This window comes from Antedon mediterranea, chromosome 8 (genome assembly GCF_964355755.1).
Source record: "Antedon mediterranea chromosome 8, ecAntMedi1.1, whole genome shotgun sequence".
Taxonomy (NCBI): Eukaryota; Metazoa; Echinodermata; class Crinoidea; order Comatulida; family Antedonidae; genus Antedon; species Antedon mediterranea.
In genome coordinates, this window is record NC_092677.1 from 15,174,064 (window position 1) to 15,192,315 (window position 18,252).

General features: G+C 31.0%; 2 protein-coding genes across 4 annotated transcripts in view; both read left to right on the forward strand.

Moving 5' to 3' along the window:
- The first annotated feature begins 151 nt into the window (after window positions 1–151).
- On the forward strand, window positions 152–2,352 carry LOC140056462 (uncharacterized). Its single transcript, XM_072101829.1, has 2 exons — window positions 152–348; window positions 762–2,352. The coding sequence occupies exons 1-2, from the start codon at window positions 259–261 to the stop codon at window positions 1,416–1,418; spliced, it is 747 nt and encodes a 248-aa protein (XP_071957930.1). The 5' UTR covers window positions 152–258; the 3' UTR covers window positions 1,419–2,352.
- Window positions 2,353–2,684: 332 nt separating this feature from the next.
- The window catches only part of LOC140056013 (protein turtle homolog B-like), a 60,809-nt gene continuing 45,241 nt past the window's right edge, over window positions 2,685–18,252 (forward strand). For all 3 annotated transcript variants that reach the window (XM_072101211.1, XM_072101212.1, XM_072101213.1), the window contains exon 1: window positions 2,685–3,206. In XM_072101211.1, coding sequence (XP_071957312.1) covers window positions 3,098–3,206 — 109 coding nt within the window. In that variant the 5' untranslated portion in view covers window positions 2,685–3,097. The remainder of the gene's footprint in view (window positions 3,207–18,252) is intronic.

The window sequence follows — 18,252 nt, forward strand, 5'->3', positions numbered from 1 at the left end:
CAAATGCTAAATTTGATATTGATGTCAAAGGTTGTTATATAACGGTAACATATGGTACTAAACGGTCTGTATCGATCCACACGTAATCGGTACGCGAACATGTGAAACAGTTCGTTCTTTACAATTTTCTTTGGGAAATTCTCTTCACACTCTTTTCATCTTTTTTTTTTCGTGTGTCGTCGGTGCTCTCTGTTTTTTAAGCTAAAATTAGGCCTTATTTTAACGATTTAAACCCCTAAAATTTAGAAATTAGCAAATATGGATGATGACAGGGCTGATAGAACCCTTTATGTAGGAAATCTTGATACTGAAGTTACCGAAGATATTCTTTATGAATTATTTTTACAGGTAAACCAAACTTTAATCTGCTGATTCGTGGTGAGGAGGCTAGGCCTTCCTACGCCAGAACTGAACAAAAATGTATGCCCGCCTTGTGTGGTTCTTTCTGTGGTTTGCGTACACATTGAGGAATTTGTGTCTGAATGTGGGCCTAGCTATAGTAGGCTAGTTTTAAACCATACCTCCATGCTTAAACCCATTTGGTGTGATCGTTTAAAATGTGAGGCATTGTCGAGAACCTTACCAGATATAATTTAATTTGATTTCTTTAAATGCGGCATAAATAAGTAATAAATAAAATGAAACATCATGAATGATGGATATTCATTCTTATCATAGGCCCTATGTATTCATTATACAACTAAAAACGTGAGGTATAATTCTCCAACCCCAGAAGATAATACCTATGGTTTTTTTTTCAGGCTGGGCCTTTAGTTTCTGTGAAGCGTATTGTTGGTAAACCATTTGCCTTTGTTGAGTTTACACATGATGTCTCTGTACCTTACTCAAAGCAAATTATGACAGGAACGCAACTCTTTGGAAAAGAATTACGCCTTCAATTTCGTTCTGGCAGTATCCATGAACAGCAACGGCAGCCACAGAATCTTCAGCGTTCCAATTCATATCCACATCCGACTCATCAAGGACAGCAGTCCTTTTCTCCGCAACATCAGCAATTTCAGGGCCAAGATCCTGTCCGATCAATGTACTATAGACAGCAGCAGATGTGTGACAATTATAATCAGTATTTTCAAAGAGACATGGAGGAACGAGACCATAACATTGATTTTAGAAGAAGCCCCCACTTGCATAGAACCCAAAGTTGCAATGAACAGGAAGACTCTAGAAGAGGTCATACTAATTATGATGGCGGTAGGTCGCGACACCATGATAGAGGTCAGGATGATCATTATAGGAATTCGGGAAGCAATAATCGTGGTCATCACATGCGAAACGAACCTCAAGAACTCATTGAAAAAAAGATGCGTAGAAGTGCAGAGTCCGGAATGAGGCATTCATCTTCTAGGAATTCATATCAGGATTCGCGATCAGGCGGCGGACATTATTACAGGAGGTAGCCTAATTAACAGTGTGATTTTAACTAAATTCTTTTATTTGCTATGCATTATACTAATTTGACTAAACTTGTAAGTTGTTTCAAAAAAAAAAATATATAGTATTGGTATTGCATTTAAAGATTAATTTACTAATATTATTCAAATTATTTAATAAAAGGTATTTTAAAATGTCATCAGAATTCAGGGAATTTCTGATTGGCCATGCATGACTGGATTAAAAAAAATAATGGTTCCAAGTAAGGAATTTTATTGGATATTTTAACCAGTTGAACTAGTTTTCAGTTTAATTTTAACCCGAGGCTTTTAATTCTCAATATTTCTTAATCTTGTACCAAATATTGTAAGCTGTTTAAAAAAAATTGTCAATTATTTTAGGAAGTAACATTTATTTAAATTTAAACCTACGTACTTTTTAAAAGATATTTTTATATAGTTATGCCATAATTTTATTGATCAACTAAACTGGATTGTTATTGTACCTCCTATAAGGTTTTCTAAAGATAAAGTGTATTCACAAAAACTCCAAATGAGCTGTGATACATATAATAAAAAATAAATAATAACACAATTATGTAAATGTACTTTACATTTATTTATTTTATGTTTCAATTGTACCTTTTTGAAAAAGTTAATTTATTTTGTATAAAATACACAGTTATATAACTGAACTCTATAATTTAATTATTACAGTTATTTATTTTGACAATAACACTTTTAAATGTTTCTCGGTTGTACCATTTCTAAATGTGTATTATTTATCATTTAATGCTTGAGTTTTCATTGTATTTTTTTTTTCATTTACAATTTGTGTTTAGATTTAAAAATAAATTGAGGCTGAGAATCCTTTATTATTTGCTGTGTGTTTATTTGTCAAAGTTCAGAAGGGTGAATTTTTGAAGGGTGTGGCTTTGTTGACATTAAGGACAATATGTAATAAAAAGGGCCTATATTGATTAAATTGGTTGGAAGATATGATTCTTTCCCCAAAATAAATTTAGTTTGAAATCAATCATTTCTTTATAGTATTGGTTGAATACAGCAAGCAATTATTCATTAATATTATTGGTTAGATAGTGCACCGAAAGTCTCTTTCATTTGTCCATGTTTGGAGTTTTTTTAACCATATGGCATTTTAAAAGGCTTTGGCCAAATTAAATTATAAATAATTGGGAAGTAACTTAATATTTAATTTATGCTTAACTAAATCCTTAGAATAATAGTACTAACTCTATATAACACTGATGATAACAATTTGTATGAAATAACCATTTATTGCATGCATCATTTAAATTGTTGTCACAGTATTAGTACAGTTAGTATTTTCCATTATTTAAATAGCGTCCTCTTTTTTAAAAGAGCATTCATTAGGAATCTGATTGGATTATCGCTTCCATGCGCTTACTTAACGGCAACTGTGATTGGCTAAGTGTTTATAGACGTTTATCAATGGGACCATTTGTATAGCGGCTTAAGCGGTACCACTGAACGGTAATGAGTTTGCGGTTTGATCGTCTGCTGTCAGTCACCTAATCAACTGTCAAGTTATTCCAAAGTTTAATATGATAACTACAGCGACTCTTTAGGAATGATATTGTGTTTTTAGGCTAAGATATCGCGGTTCTTATATTTAAGCTTGTTCAAATGGCGTAGGTTGAAGTTTGCGTGCTTAAGTGGCACTTATGATGGAAGTTGCTACCGTGCGTTTGTGGTGGATTTGCATGTTGTTGCTCGCGTGTGATGAAGGAATATTTGCCCAGGAGGACGGTGGGACCAGCACGGCAACAACAGGTAAGCATGGGGCTAAAACATAGTCCAACTTTAAATCATCGTCTAATTTCTAATTGCGATCATAGGGTGTTTTTAAAGTTTTGTTGTCATTTATTTCTGATAATAATATGAATATCAGAATTGTTAGTAAATGTATTATGATTTTTATTTAAATTATGGATGCCTATTATAGATAGGCTAATTGTGATTTGTAAGCGTTTTAAATCCCCATCCATTCTGTAAATATTGTTTGTTAATTTTTTTTATTTGATTTGATGCTTGGAATTGAATTTTATTTTTCATAATTATTGGTTTATCTTTTTATATTGTTGAAAACAGTTTTACGGCTCTTGCCTTTGTTTTATAAATTTGAATATTTTTGCCGTTGTAACGGTTTTAAAAATGTATTTCTTTAAATGTATTGTATTTATGCATCTTGAAAATTGGTATAGTTAATTTTAGTGTAATAGTGCGTGTGTAATGTGTATTATAAATAATTGCAATTGGGACAATCATTTCCATTTGGTTTGTAGTTGCACATGTTCTATATGTATGCTTAAACTATAATAGTAATTACATAAATAAGTACTGTCTCATACTTGAATTAACTATCAAAAAGTATTTAATGGTGTGTAAAATTTGTTTTTTTTTAAGGTCTGTTGAAAATCTGTTGTAATAATCATTTTTATTTTAGTTAAATTTTTGCTTTATCTTTTTTTTTCCAACTATTTAAAAGTTTTATTAAAACTACTTTTTATTGTAGAACATACAATGTGTTAGTATGTTATATGTAAGGTACTGATTAAGTGTTTTACCTTATTCAGTGGAAAAATGATCTGTCCATGCTTATTCTGAAGATAAATAGGTTTGGACCAGTACATTTTTATTAAATCTTAACCATTGAATATGTACCTTAAATTACAATACAAATGTATTTATTTTTGGAATTCAATAGAAATAGACAAAACAGCGTTACATTACAGGTCCAGCAATATTGTTAATGCTGAATTCAATGTGTACGTGGTATGCACAAAGATTATTAATTTGAACCATAACGTAATGAGTTTGATATTAATAATCCAAAATAAATGGATCAAAAGCCAAGCTTACAGTAGTAATCATAATTGTTTTGATAGAAAAATTCTTTTAATAGTATAGTCAATTTTGAGTTATTAGTTGAAGTTAAGGAGATTGTCTTGGTAATCAATCATCGGGCATATTTTCAAAATGAGCATAATTTGAAACATTCTGGAGTTGTCTGGAGACATCTACTCAAGGACACACTGTATACAAATAGCAGAAAACTAAAAGAAAAAGAAAATCTTTTCTAATAATCCCAGAAAGCATTGAAAATAAAGGTCACCTGTGTAGAGTTCAGTGAGCATTTGCATTGGCCCCAGGACCTCAGAATCTACAGCAGCTTACTGAAGCTACCTGGTTTAAATCTTTAGGCAGGGAGTTGTTATTAGATGGAGTAACAACAAATTTATCAACTGATCTACAGCCAATAAGCGACGAGCGGTATACAGGAACCTCAAAGGATTATGCAGTCAACTGGCACTAATTTCCTGCCTTTTGTTTGGAGTCTACTTTGCCGACGATGCCAGGCCCTCTATCGCCGGGATTCGTCCATTTTGAGTAAAGACTTTCGATGCATTCCTGACAAACAAACATTGTAGGCATGCGCAGATGATTCCTTCTTCGTCTATAGCTTTACAATTTGTTTACGTCATTAGAGAATTCTGCAATATATATTTTACAAAAAACCGCTTTAAATTCCGACCTTTCGTTAAAAAGTTACGATAATTCAAAGTGTACGTTCATCTGTTTGTTTGTAGACCTTCTTTCGTGATTTTCAGAGACTTTTGGTAAGTTTTAAAGTTAATATTTGATATTTTCCGCACGTTTCTCCATTTTAACACCAGCGCTAATATTTAAAAGAGTATGTCTTCTATCATTCTCTTGATATCTTATTTTCTTACAGTTTCTTACATAATCGTAATTTTGGTTAAAATACAACATGTTTTTATAGGTGTGGGCATGTTGTCAGTAGTGATAAACGCCAGCGTGTAATCTGGGTAATTAACACCCTCCGATCGTATGTTTGTTGGCGGCTGGAATCGCCGATTCTGGTGATGCACTAGGTACACCACCAGGGCCTAGGCCTAGCCAGGGAGATGGTCTAATAACAAATCCCTGGCCTAGCCCTCTCCCATAAATAGGCCTAGGCCCCTGCACGTATGCTAGGCGGGGAATTACCTATATAACTAAGCATAGCCTATAGAATAGGCCTATATAATTATAGGATGTCCACTATAAATAATAATTAATATTAATACAATTCTATGACTATGTATGAATGTACTGACTGTAATTTATTTTGTTGTCTTCCTGTTATTCATTATAGGAATTTGTACTGTAATAATGGAAATACAGGCTATTTGTCGTTTATGTGGGCGAGAGACTGCTGCATCTGACTCAAGACGTCTAATTTTGAAATCTGATTATTCAGATTTAATCCAGCGTGCACTACAAGTAGATGTGAACACGGATATTCTCCCACCATACAGTTGTAACAACTGTAGAGTAAAACTTGACACATGGAAGAAGAATATGCGCTCTAAAAAGAAGGATGTAAAAATTGGAATAAACCTTGCTGATTTTGATTCCAGTGAAAAACCGACAGAAGAATCTTTTTTCTGTGAGGCAGCAGTAGTTGCATTGCATCTCAAATGGGATACATTCTTTGGAAAGGAGAAGACAAACACATGTTTACAAACATTGTTATTTGTACATGATTGTACATGTATTTATTTTTAAATATGTATTTAATACAAAGAATTAAAAAATGACTCAGTATATCGATTATTTTTATTTACAGTATATCATTCATTAAAAGCCTTGGTTACATTTAGATATACAGTACTGTTCAGTACTTGATTTTTCTTCTGCACTGTAGCCCCTTTCTTCTTTGTCTGTGCAGGGAGTTCCCTGGTCTGTGCAGGAACATCTTTGTCTAGAATTGAAAAAAAAAACAATTAACATAACTCCCTGGTCATACATTTAATCAGGCGTTGTCAATTTAACTCCCGGCATTTGTTAACAAATGAAAAATACATAAATCTTCCCAATTGTCAGTAGTGACAGCCCAGGTCATAATTAATAAATGGAAATAATACTGCATCATCAGAAAGTTGTTTTTATTGGGGTAGGCCTAGCCCCTACTTGACCGTCCCTCCCTTCCTTCCTGATGAAATATTAAAGTTCAATGAATAAATACCTGTAAAAAAAAGGCAACGTAAAAGGCCTCCTTTCTTTCCTAGAGATTCTAGCTAGGAACGGTAGGCTGCAGTAGTATCAAATATTGAATAGGCTACACCAGTTACTAACCTGTTTCTTGAGTAGTAGTAGTACTACTAGGTCGCTTAACACTAGGCCTACTTGAGCCAGGCCTATGCCCAATATTATTAACGTCGTGTTGTTGACAGCATTGCTCACAAACCCATTTGCCAGCTGGAACTTCAGAAGATGTGAGCAGTGAGCTTCACACATTCAAAATGGAACCATTCATTAGGACATGCTTTTCCTTCACAAGCGATCATTTGATCGTCAGAACTTTCCCCACATGGGCAATACATTGGCACATTTTCATTTAGATCAACATCTTCTAAATCGCTATCATCGAAATCTAAATCGGAAAAGTCTACGTACATCGGTATAGAAGTCGTCAGTTGTCATTGTGTGTCGCGATTGTATCATCTGGCTTTCTGAAACACCATGACGATGTGTGACGTAGGCCAGAGTTATTCAAGCGAAGCGAAGCAACTTTGACTTTTCTGCGCATGCGCGTGTCATTGATTACGTCAGGGAAAATTGTTTATTTGATGAGGAACTGTTTATCGGGGATTAAGTCTTATCTATTTTACTTCCTGTCGGAAAAGTAGACTGATCAAAAGAACATACTATGATGTTACTCCATCTAATAACAACTCCCTGCTTTAGGGATGACATTTATCACAGGGCCTGTTTCTGCAAGAATGTGATTTTTTTAGCAACAGAAACATGGCTAATCCAAACTTATATAGTCTAATTTTTTTTTGTAAAATAAAAAATGTTATTTCATTTAAAGAGGAGCTATTTTAAATATTCATAGTAACAACCATAGTGTATCTTGATCAACCTAAGCTTAATTCACACTTGTTGCATTTTATAGAACAGCAGACAGAATCTTTTAATTCTTTATAAGATTTATTATTACAGAGCTGTCTTCTATTCCATGAAATGGAAAAAGTTTGAATACAGAATGAAGATCCTTTTTTCCTGTCGTTTTTCTAGGTTTTTATAATTCTACAGTAGGAATGTAGAATATTCAATATGATCATTGTAAATCACAAGTGCTTGTCATCTGCATTTGCTACTTTATATTTGATAGGTACTTTATTTACCTTTTTATAACCTTTCTTCTCATACATTTATTACCCATAAAATATGGAGATATTGTAAAAACATACAGTTTAATAACTCATTTAAGTGAACTGTTCTAAAAAAAATGTGAACACTTGGTACTTTTACAAATAAATTATGGTACTTTTACAAATAAATTATGGCATTTTTCAACTAGTTCTTCTGCAGTCTACACTTTTAATCCACAGAAAGTATTCTAGAAATTAGAGTCAGAATTAGAACAGCCAGTATAGGATGCATCTTGCCAACAGGAATATGTCAGATTTAATTTTTCACATTTCTTGGAGCTGTTAGTCTTAATTCTGTATTTAAAGAAGATTTAAAGAAGATAAAAAGAAGGAAGTTAGCAAGTAAAACTTAGGTTTGATGTTACATTGTCTGTTCAATTGTTGGTATCCAAAAATGTATTCAGACAAGAGTTTTCCATTTCTTATTTTTAATTCAACATGGTTTAATTAATATCCAAGTAGGTTTCTACAATAAAGGTATTTAAAGTTTAAAATAGATTAGGTTTTTGGTTTTGGTGTCCATATGGTAATTGGTTGATGATGCAGCAGGAATCCATCTAAATGACTTTGTGCATTTCATATGATTCTAAACTAACCTTTCCTTAGTTTTTTGTTTTGTTTATCGGCAGATGTTCTGTGCTGTCATGTATCGCTTTCAACCTATTTCTTTATGACTGTACAAATAAAACACATTTTAACTACAGTTCTTATAGCTTTCGGTCATCACACTATTGAAACTTTTCCATTTGTTTGGAAACCCACAGTATTGCTTAATATAGTTGATACTTGATTCCACTAAATAATCCCAGGATACATAGTATAAATAGGATATTATTGATCATTTCATCAAACACTTTTTCACCGATCAAAGGATATTTTTAACGGCTGTATTTACGGTGTTCAAATGATTTCTTAGCAGATGGAAACTGTACAGACTTTAGGGTAATATTCTATTGTGTAAATATCCTTAAGATATGTGGTTATTGACTTCAAATAGAACACTGTTGAATACAGATGTAGAAAAAAGTTCTATATTGTGCCTACTTAATAAATATTGGTATGTCAAACATCACTTCTCTTTGTTTTGGACCAACTTCAATCTTAGGATATTTGATTATTATGATTCCAAATCATACCGTTGGATGCACATTATTTAAAAATGTTTTGGCAAATACTGTTACTTTTTCTTTATTTTAAATATCAATTTCACATTTTCACTAGTGATTACCAAACCATTACAGATGAGAAAAAAAAATGTTTGTCGTATTGTTACCAAACGTTCTTTATTCTAAAGACGACTTTCTCTTTGTCTACAGTACAGTAAGTTAGTTGTATTTTGTATGTTTTTGTTAAAAAGTGTTACTATAGTATTATGCTCTTTATTTAATATTTTAAAGATCATATTTTACAGACTTCCTCAAGGTATTTGACTATTTTGAATAGCAAGCTGTTGATGCAGATGGTGATACCCACACTACAGTGTCAGTTGACTCAGTTTTTCATGTTTGCCTGCTAACAATGAAATAAATGTTCGCAAATATTGAATGTACACAAAATGTTTATTCATTAATGGTGATGCGAGTAACTTAGCGTGCTATTTCTGTACAGAAACTCTGCTGTAGTAAATTAGCCCAAGTTGAAGCGTGGGTTTTGTTCTGTCATTATACAAAGATGTTTTGTATTTAATTTGTTGACTAAAGGATTTAAATGTAGGCTTTTGTGTTTTAAGGATATTGATTCTCTGTGGTTGAATCCAGGGTGCACTTCAACCACAAAGAATCAAAGAAGCTTATTTACATAAAACGGTTTGGATTGTCTGACAACGCGACAGTTTTAAATAAGACATTTTGAGGCCGAATTAAAAAAAAATGAATTTTGCATCTTTAATAGATCTCATTAAACTTTAGAGCTTCATGGTATTTTGTACTATTTATATATTTTAGGTGGTTTTTCCCTTACTAAAAATCTAAATTGCGTAATAAAGAACGAAATAAATGAATGCTAGTGTGTATGCAAATCATTAAACAATAATTATAACAAACATATTCACCCAAATTGGTAATAAGGTGGGATTACAGAACAAACACATGATTGTTATCATGAATACCCTAATGAGACAAAATACAATAATATGGCTAAGCTACTGTAATCTCCTTATTGTAGCTAAAAATTCACTAATAGTTCAAAAAATGTTCTTTTTTGTTTTCTGACAATAAATGAACTTGGAATCTGGAATGTAGTATACAGCTCAATAATGAGTTTTAATACTGAGGTCATTATTGATAAAATTTAACCTCCAAGTAATTATACTATCATTGGGTTGATTGATTTTATTTGAGAATTTGTACTTTGGAAGTCAACATGATGCATCTTTATCATCAAGTTTTAAAGCCTATTTTACACTAGCAAACTTTAGTTTGTAAACACAAGCCAACCAAACAAAAAGCAAGGTTTACTGGACTAGATACATACAAGTATGTACAAGAAAACTTTATAACTCTGCATAACTGTTATTTACAAACTAGCTATGAGTTTGCTACTGTTTTGAAACTAAATCTTTCTCTGGTAAATCAAAAGAAGTATATCAAAAAGGAACTAAAAATAAATTTGATTTTTTTGTCAAAGTACATCGACATTGACAGGAAATATCAGGCCCTCAATCAAAACCTAGCTGGGTTTGATAATACCAATATGCTGAAATTAAATAAACATGATGTTTGTTGGTTTTCATGTAATCCAACACGTTCATCTTTATATCAAATTGAAAAGGTGTGCTTGTCATATGTTTAGGTAGCCACTAATCTGTCATATGCTCCGTTTACGATTAGCATCAACAAAATGGTGCTGAGATATTGATCTTTTCAGGTGTTAATTCAATCTAGTAATCCTATTAAAAATAAAACCATTTTACTATTAATTCATTGGTTTAATTCGTAGATAGAATCGAGAACATATAAATCTCCCTGGATAGAATAATGAAAATTATGGCACAGAATGTGTTTTGGTATTAGGGGTAATAGTTTGTACAGTTTAAATATGTTGGTTTGATTCAAATAGTGATTACCAACAAGTGTTGTGGTAGTTAACCACCAATGCAATGAATGATAAGATAGTCAATTGAGTAATATTTTATCAAAATTTGGCTGCTAGAAGATTTAATAGTAGATTAATAAATTACTTCATCAAATTTTCATTTTGTGGAGTTCAGTTTTACAGCTTTCTTTAATTTAAAGATGTATTGTCCCCCTGAAAAAAATAATTTTGGTTGAATATGCCATTTTAATTTCACCTAATTGTTATCCACTTTGACCAAAAATTGGATGGAAAAAAATATATTTACCTGAAAAAACTGTAATTTAAAGCAGAAAATAGTCAAATTGGCTACCAGCCAATGGATTTTTGGTTGAACTTAACCATTTATTTTTGTCATTTTATATGTGAAAACATCATTTTTTTGTTTTTTTCCCTCTGCAAGTGATTAACTTGATTAAAACTACAAAATAACCTATTCAAAGTCTGATTTAATTAATCTTCATTTTTCATGTTTTTGGGGGACAACACATCTTTAATCTATCTAGGGTCTACAGTATACAGTACTACACTTTTCTACCTATATTTAAGTTTGTAATTTAAGAACCATCACTTGAGGAATTGAATTGCATTGTTTATATTCTCTAAAGAAATAATGAACAATATGGCTTGTGCTGTGGTTTGAGGTTACCATAGTTCAGTTCTTGTCAATTCAATATTCATGTGTTGGCACACTTCTTGCCTGATATTTCTTTTATACAGGTATATATTGAAACCCATTGACAATTTGTTTTCCACTATTTTTTCTTTGAAATTGCTTCAAGGGATATTGTTGTAATATTGTCTTGCTTTCCATCCACCAAAAATGGAATGTGAAAAGAGTTGAAGTCTATACATTTTTCTTATTCTTCCATCTACCTGTTTTATATCATTCACTTAGTACAGTTTTGAATTGAACAGATAAAACATTTTAGTGAAAAGTTGTTTAGGTCCTATATTGTAGATCCACTGATGCAATGCTCGAATATAGCAATTTAACACCTGATGTAGTATGTAACTACCATAGGGCAAAGATGAAGAAAAGCGTTTTTCGTTGTTATTTATAACAAAAAAAGAATATCCTATAAAAAAACCTTCATTATGAAAAAATACAGAAGGTTATAACTGTAATTCAATGCATTAGTTCTGGTACTGATTACATAATCATGACAAATGACATTTTACAAAAAAAATCAATATGTGTTTTATTAATGATTCTACATCCTTGTGGATTGAAATGTTTATTTCCAAAAGCCATGAAAAACATGGACCTCACAGAACAAGAGTTTGGTTTGTTTATTGTTACCTAAGTAGATGACCATGAACAAGGCTCTCATCTTTGATGTTTTAAGGTCAAGAGATGATGGAATTATCATGCTGGGTTTGTCACAATAGGTTTTTATTGTTGATCTTGATCAATCACAAGGTAATTGATACCAGAAAACCCTGTTCTCTATGCTTTACCTTAGTAGAGATAAAATAGTGTAATATCTCCATGCTCTATTCATGCTTTTCTTTACAAATAAGTAACGATTGTTTAGCACCAAATATGGAAATGTTGTTCCAAATATGGACGAAATTGATCCAAATATTAAAGATACTGTTCCATTGATTATATTCTCTCAAATATTGTCTGGTTTTTGAATTGAATTGAAGCTGGCTTAACAAAAATGGAATTAATACCAGAGAGATATGGAATCTGTTTTTATCAAATATATACCAAGTTTTAACAAATTTGCAAATTGTTTGACTGAATTATGGAATTTGTTTATCAAATATTAGTTATTAAAGTTTTTTTATAGTGTTTTATATCAATATAATTTATTATTCTGTTGGATACATTTCCTTCTGTATAAATCAATGTCCAGTTTTACCATATTAAATATCATAGAACTGTCTATGTCAATTTTGTATGAACAAATTTATGTATTTACAATCTGTCAGGTTGGTCTATAAGGGGTTATTATAGTATTGAGATTTACATATTACACCATATATATAATATGATTCTACTAGAAAATATATTGATTTTACCAAGTTTCTACAGACATTTTGACAAAAATGAATTTATTGAATATTTATAAAATGGTTACTCATTCATAGTCGGACAGTATCATATCTAATTACAAAGTAAATATTTACATTGTTCCCCTAAAAAAAATCAATTTTTGGATATTGATACTGATAAATTTAAAATGGCTCCAACTACTATATGAGAATATAGTATGTGATAATAATATGATTCTTTATATATGTATTATTGATGTTGCTATACTGATTTGAATAAACACAACTGTAGGCCTACTACAGTAGCTGGACTATAGAATGTGTAATCTAAATAACCTTTGGTATTCAACATTAAACTACTGGTATCATAATTGGGTCCATGTTTGATCCACATTTTCATGGTAAACACAATGAGCCTATGCTTTGCAATAATGATTGTATTATAAGTGTGTATTTAATCTACACCTACATACAATAAAAATCATCTTTTTCCTGTGGTTCTTTGAATATATTAATAAATGTATCACAATAACAAATTTCTACTATTTACAATTTTAAATTAATTACTAACTATTTCAAAACTTCCTTATAAATGTCTACATGCAAGATAAAGCAAAGAATTTAAGTAAACTGCAGTTTAATAACTATTTTTAATGATTCATCCACTTAATGCAATACTTGCATGATTGAGTATTTATTCAAAGATTGGTTTAAAGTTTAGAATGAAATTACTGCAGTAACTGCAATAATGTTTACATTATATCTCATCATAACATTACTCAATATGTGGGCTTAAACTTGCTAAATTCAGTGTTTTCATTATTCTCAAAGATGGTTTTGATTAAGAAATGAACAACTAATTCTGTAATCATGGTAATAAAGAGCTGGCTTGCTATTCCAAGTATTCATAGTAAGATACCCTTGAACTACCACCAGGCTGATTGCATTTAGTCCAACCTCCTGCCTAAAAAAGTAATTCTCTTTGCCCTCTATCCCACCCATGGCGGTTTTCCTCTGTCAGGATTGTTGAACAGCTTCTTGTCTAACAAGGTGTGATTTTTGAACAAATTAGAATTTAAAATGACCTTTGAGATTATATATATACTGTATGTAATTTTTACTTGTTAGATTCTCTTTAGGGGAATTCAATCAATCAACCAGACTATAAACACTTTCCTTGAAATTGAATTTCAAATGTATATCATTATTTTTATTCTAGAGTTCTTATGGATTTGAAATATCTTTTCTAGCTTCCTTAAAATAAAATTAACTTCATAAATGACTATTCTCCTAGAAATATTGATAAAGTATAGCCGTTAACAATTTTGAAAAATAGTTTTTATTGTACTAAGTATTAAATACATTTTTCCGAAGTGCTACTGTAGTTGTAATATGTGATTAGAGGATTATATACAGTACCGACCATATGCTACACCCCTGTGTAGTACCATCTACTGAAACACCTTCGTAATATAATGTTGACTTGATATTATTTTATATACCACTTTATCTCATAAGTGGCTATTGATCCCAGCCTTTGGCAAAACAACTTAATATGCAAATTTCATGTAATACATACTGTTTTGAGATATCTAATTTATGGTAACCACTTTTGATAATATTTTCTCATGAAGCTTATCAAAACATATTTCTTATTTTAGCCTTGGAAATATGATTTAATGTGTTTCACAGGGATTAATTTCCACAGGTCTCAATGCAAAAAAAATAAACAAAAACATGTTTTGTTTTTTGAATCTAATCTGATTGACTTTATCAAATTAATGTTGTTTTTTCTTTCAGACTAGAACCCCTATTAAGGAGACACCATTGGGACCCATAAAGGGTGTCTCCTGAATTGCTTTGTCAGAAAAGTCAATGATTTTGCTTATGTCAATATTCAAAATAACCTATATAAAAAAAAACATGTTTTGATAATTATAGCCTCAGATTTTCAATCAAGTAATTCTTGGCTATCTTGATTTGATATGCCATCCATCTATACATTGTATTTAATTAATATAAATTAAAAATATAATATAACGGTAACCAGTGTTTTACAGCTCACTATGTCGGTCGGACGGTTGGTCGGTCGGTTGGTCGATCAGTCGGTCGGTATGTATATGGCCTTGTTTTTGGTGGGACAACAACCAACAGACATTTTTTAGAAAATTGGTGAAAGAAATAAATATGCAAATTAAATATCAGCCTCTATTCTTACCATTCTTAAATATTTATTTCTCATGCCTATATCCCACAGGATTATTATTAACTCAAACAGAAATGCCACTACCAAAATTAGGACAGTATAATAATTTTCCTCGCATTTGCAACATAAAAAAAGTTACTAGGGTCTTAGTCATTATAAATGATTCATTTGTCATTAAACAAAAGACAATTGTACAGTATATTTAATGTTGATTACATATTAGTTATGTGTGTCACATACAGGTTGAAAGCTTTGAAAAATGAAACTACTAAATAAATTACAATAATTGATATAAAGAACGCCTGAGGCAGAAAATCTTCAATTTTATTAGTTGGAAAACGGTAATTATGTCATAAATGTTATTAACTAAGGAATGATTTGACCAATTTCTCAAACCTTTGTCTCATTTATTAATATCGTATAATTTAAAATGTGCATTTTGTTTTCGAGTTTCCATTCAAAGTGGAATAAACTTGTGATAGATTTTTACTTGAACTTAATTTTATCAGTAGTAAAATATTTGTGAATAACTTTTTGTAGGATATGTTTTGCATACTATAACAAACTGAAATTTGAAAGGCTAAAAAATGCTGTATTTAACTTAAAACCTAATGATAATTTGTGCTATCTTTGGCTCTCTGATTTTAGGGGTGTGTGAGAGAGCCGACTGGGCCCCCTTAGATCTACCTATAGTATATATGATAGTCAATCCGTTCACGAGACAAACATATACACACAATGTATCTAGGATTGCAGTGAAGCAAAATTTTCTTAATTTTTTTTTATGAGACCACATTTACATTTAAAAACGTGGGCGATTGAAATGTTCAGTTAACATACACAGTGAGTGCCAAGATTAGCAATAAAGGTTATAAGAAGACATTTCTCGGTTCATTGTTTTTATGTCAGCCATTGAACTTGGATGAAGACACTGGAAACTTGATCAGGATTAACCCAATTAGTTAATGAATGTAATCGCATTCACTCAATGTAGAGTCATGCTTGCTTAAGTATTAGTAATGAATTTAATATTAAATTGAATTTACTTTGTCTAACGATACACAAGAATTTTATTTACAGATGTGTAAAGATTTCATAGTCTGTCTGGTTTTTGTGTAGTGAGTTATGGTAGATATTGGAGTAAGTAAGCGAACAAATATTCATTTACTGCTTTTTTAAGATATTATTGGTCTAATACAGTATACTGTACAATGGTAACATTTACATTGTCACACTTGAACTCACTTGGATGGACATTTATTGGTATGTGGATGGGCACATTTGAGTCAATGACACTTTCACCTATAATGTAGGCTTCGAATAACTTAAAAAAAAAAAAATCTGGATAATATGATAATATAATATATAATTTTTGTCTGTGTTATATTTATTTGTTAAAACAAGTAGGAAAAGCTACCGAATCAGTATACTGTAGTAGGAAATGGAGAATTTTTTTTTTATTGTTAACCGTTTTTGATGTTGTATTGTTTTATGTTTCAAACCAGTTAGTGGCGGTATTTATCGCTGTTGGTTTTGACTGAATAAAATAAAATAAAAAATAAAATATATACACCTTAAATATTCATTTCATCACTGTGTTGTCGAATCCTAAATAAACGTTTACTATGAATCAAATGAAAATGAAAAATTCATAGAATTGAAATAAAAAGCCTGTTTTTTAATCGAAAGTCTTTTAATTTCCTCTCCTGCTGGTAATTTTACGGTAAATTAGACCCTTTGTTGGTTCGTGAGTGCCATCAGCTCAACGACTCGTTCAAGCGTGTCACTATGGTTCTGTGCTTTACTACCTTTAGGCAAGTAGGCTATTCATACTGTGTAAAAACATTTTGTAAAGATCAACCCCTCACACGTCGTACAGTAGCAGATGCATTTGGCAGAGATTAAAAATGGAATCTTTATTCATAGTTCAATTAATTATGAAATGGTTTTTTTTTATTGTTTATTTATATATTATTGTAAACAAGATTCAATCAAGTTACAATGAGTATTAACTACAGTGACATAGTTGAAAAATACTGTAAATATTTAAACTAAAATGATGCATCAATATTAAGGCAGATTTTATAGACGCCGACATCATTGAATGATGAAATGTCCATATATAAATATGTAGTGGTACTGTTGATTGGTGGTTCACATGCTTGCTTTCTTATTCAAGGATCATTGGTTCAAATCTTGTCAAAATTCTAACATAGTGCCGCTAAAAAGCCTATCATATGAGTTTTAAACATGTAATTAGGTCATGTGTCTATTGGATGATAAATATGGAACCATATAACATGTTAAATAACTATAACAAAAATATTAATTATTTATTCTTTTTTCAGATTTTTTTTTAAACATAGCGGACATTCATTATATCTATATATTTATTTCCTGATAAAGGGCTAGTGTTGCCCGAAAGCTCTGCTAACTTTTATGGCTGTTTTACTTCTCGTTTTGATTTAGATTTTCGCTTTTATTTTGTATCTCCATTGAGATCCAGCCACTGATACCCACAGCATTGTCATTTTTTCAGTAATTTGCCTTTGGATTTATATAATTATTTCCTTATATATCCCCTAGATTCAACTTTCTTCATTTAAAAAAAAATAATTAAAATAAAGTATGTTTGTAACCTTTCCGTTGGAAAAAGTTCATAGGATAAAAGTTATATTATGTATGCCTACAGTAGTTCATACAGTAGCCGACATATTTAAAAGGCCTCTTTGGATTTAGGTGCATAAACTGATTATCATGTATTATATATATAGACCTAATAAGACGTAGGTGACACATATTCAAAGGCCCTTTAGGTTTAGGTGCAGAACTCAGATTAGCAAGCTGTTGGGACATATACAGTACAGTACAAAAATTTACACCACAGACACCTGTTGAATTTCAATCAACTGTAAATGAACAATTTGGAAAAAACATGAAGAGCTCTTTAATTGATGGTGTTTTCATTATACACTTCAGTGAAGCAGCTCAATGAAGCCGCAAGATATATTATGAAAAAAGATATATACGTGTGGGTAGATGATAACATGGTTCATGATATAATATATGCAATAAAATTTAACATAAGTAGGTAGGTGTAGATATATTTATGAGTAGGGTTTCACCAAGATAAATTGTAATCGCACACACTGAAAGAAATAGAACATTGTATCTAATAAATTAAAAGAATGAATTATATCATATATTATTTCATATTTTTAGCTGGTCTGTAAAATATTTTTTAAATGTCATAAAAATAAAAAATAGCAAACTTTATCCAAAGCTAGTAAAATAGAAATAAATGGAATATAAA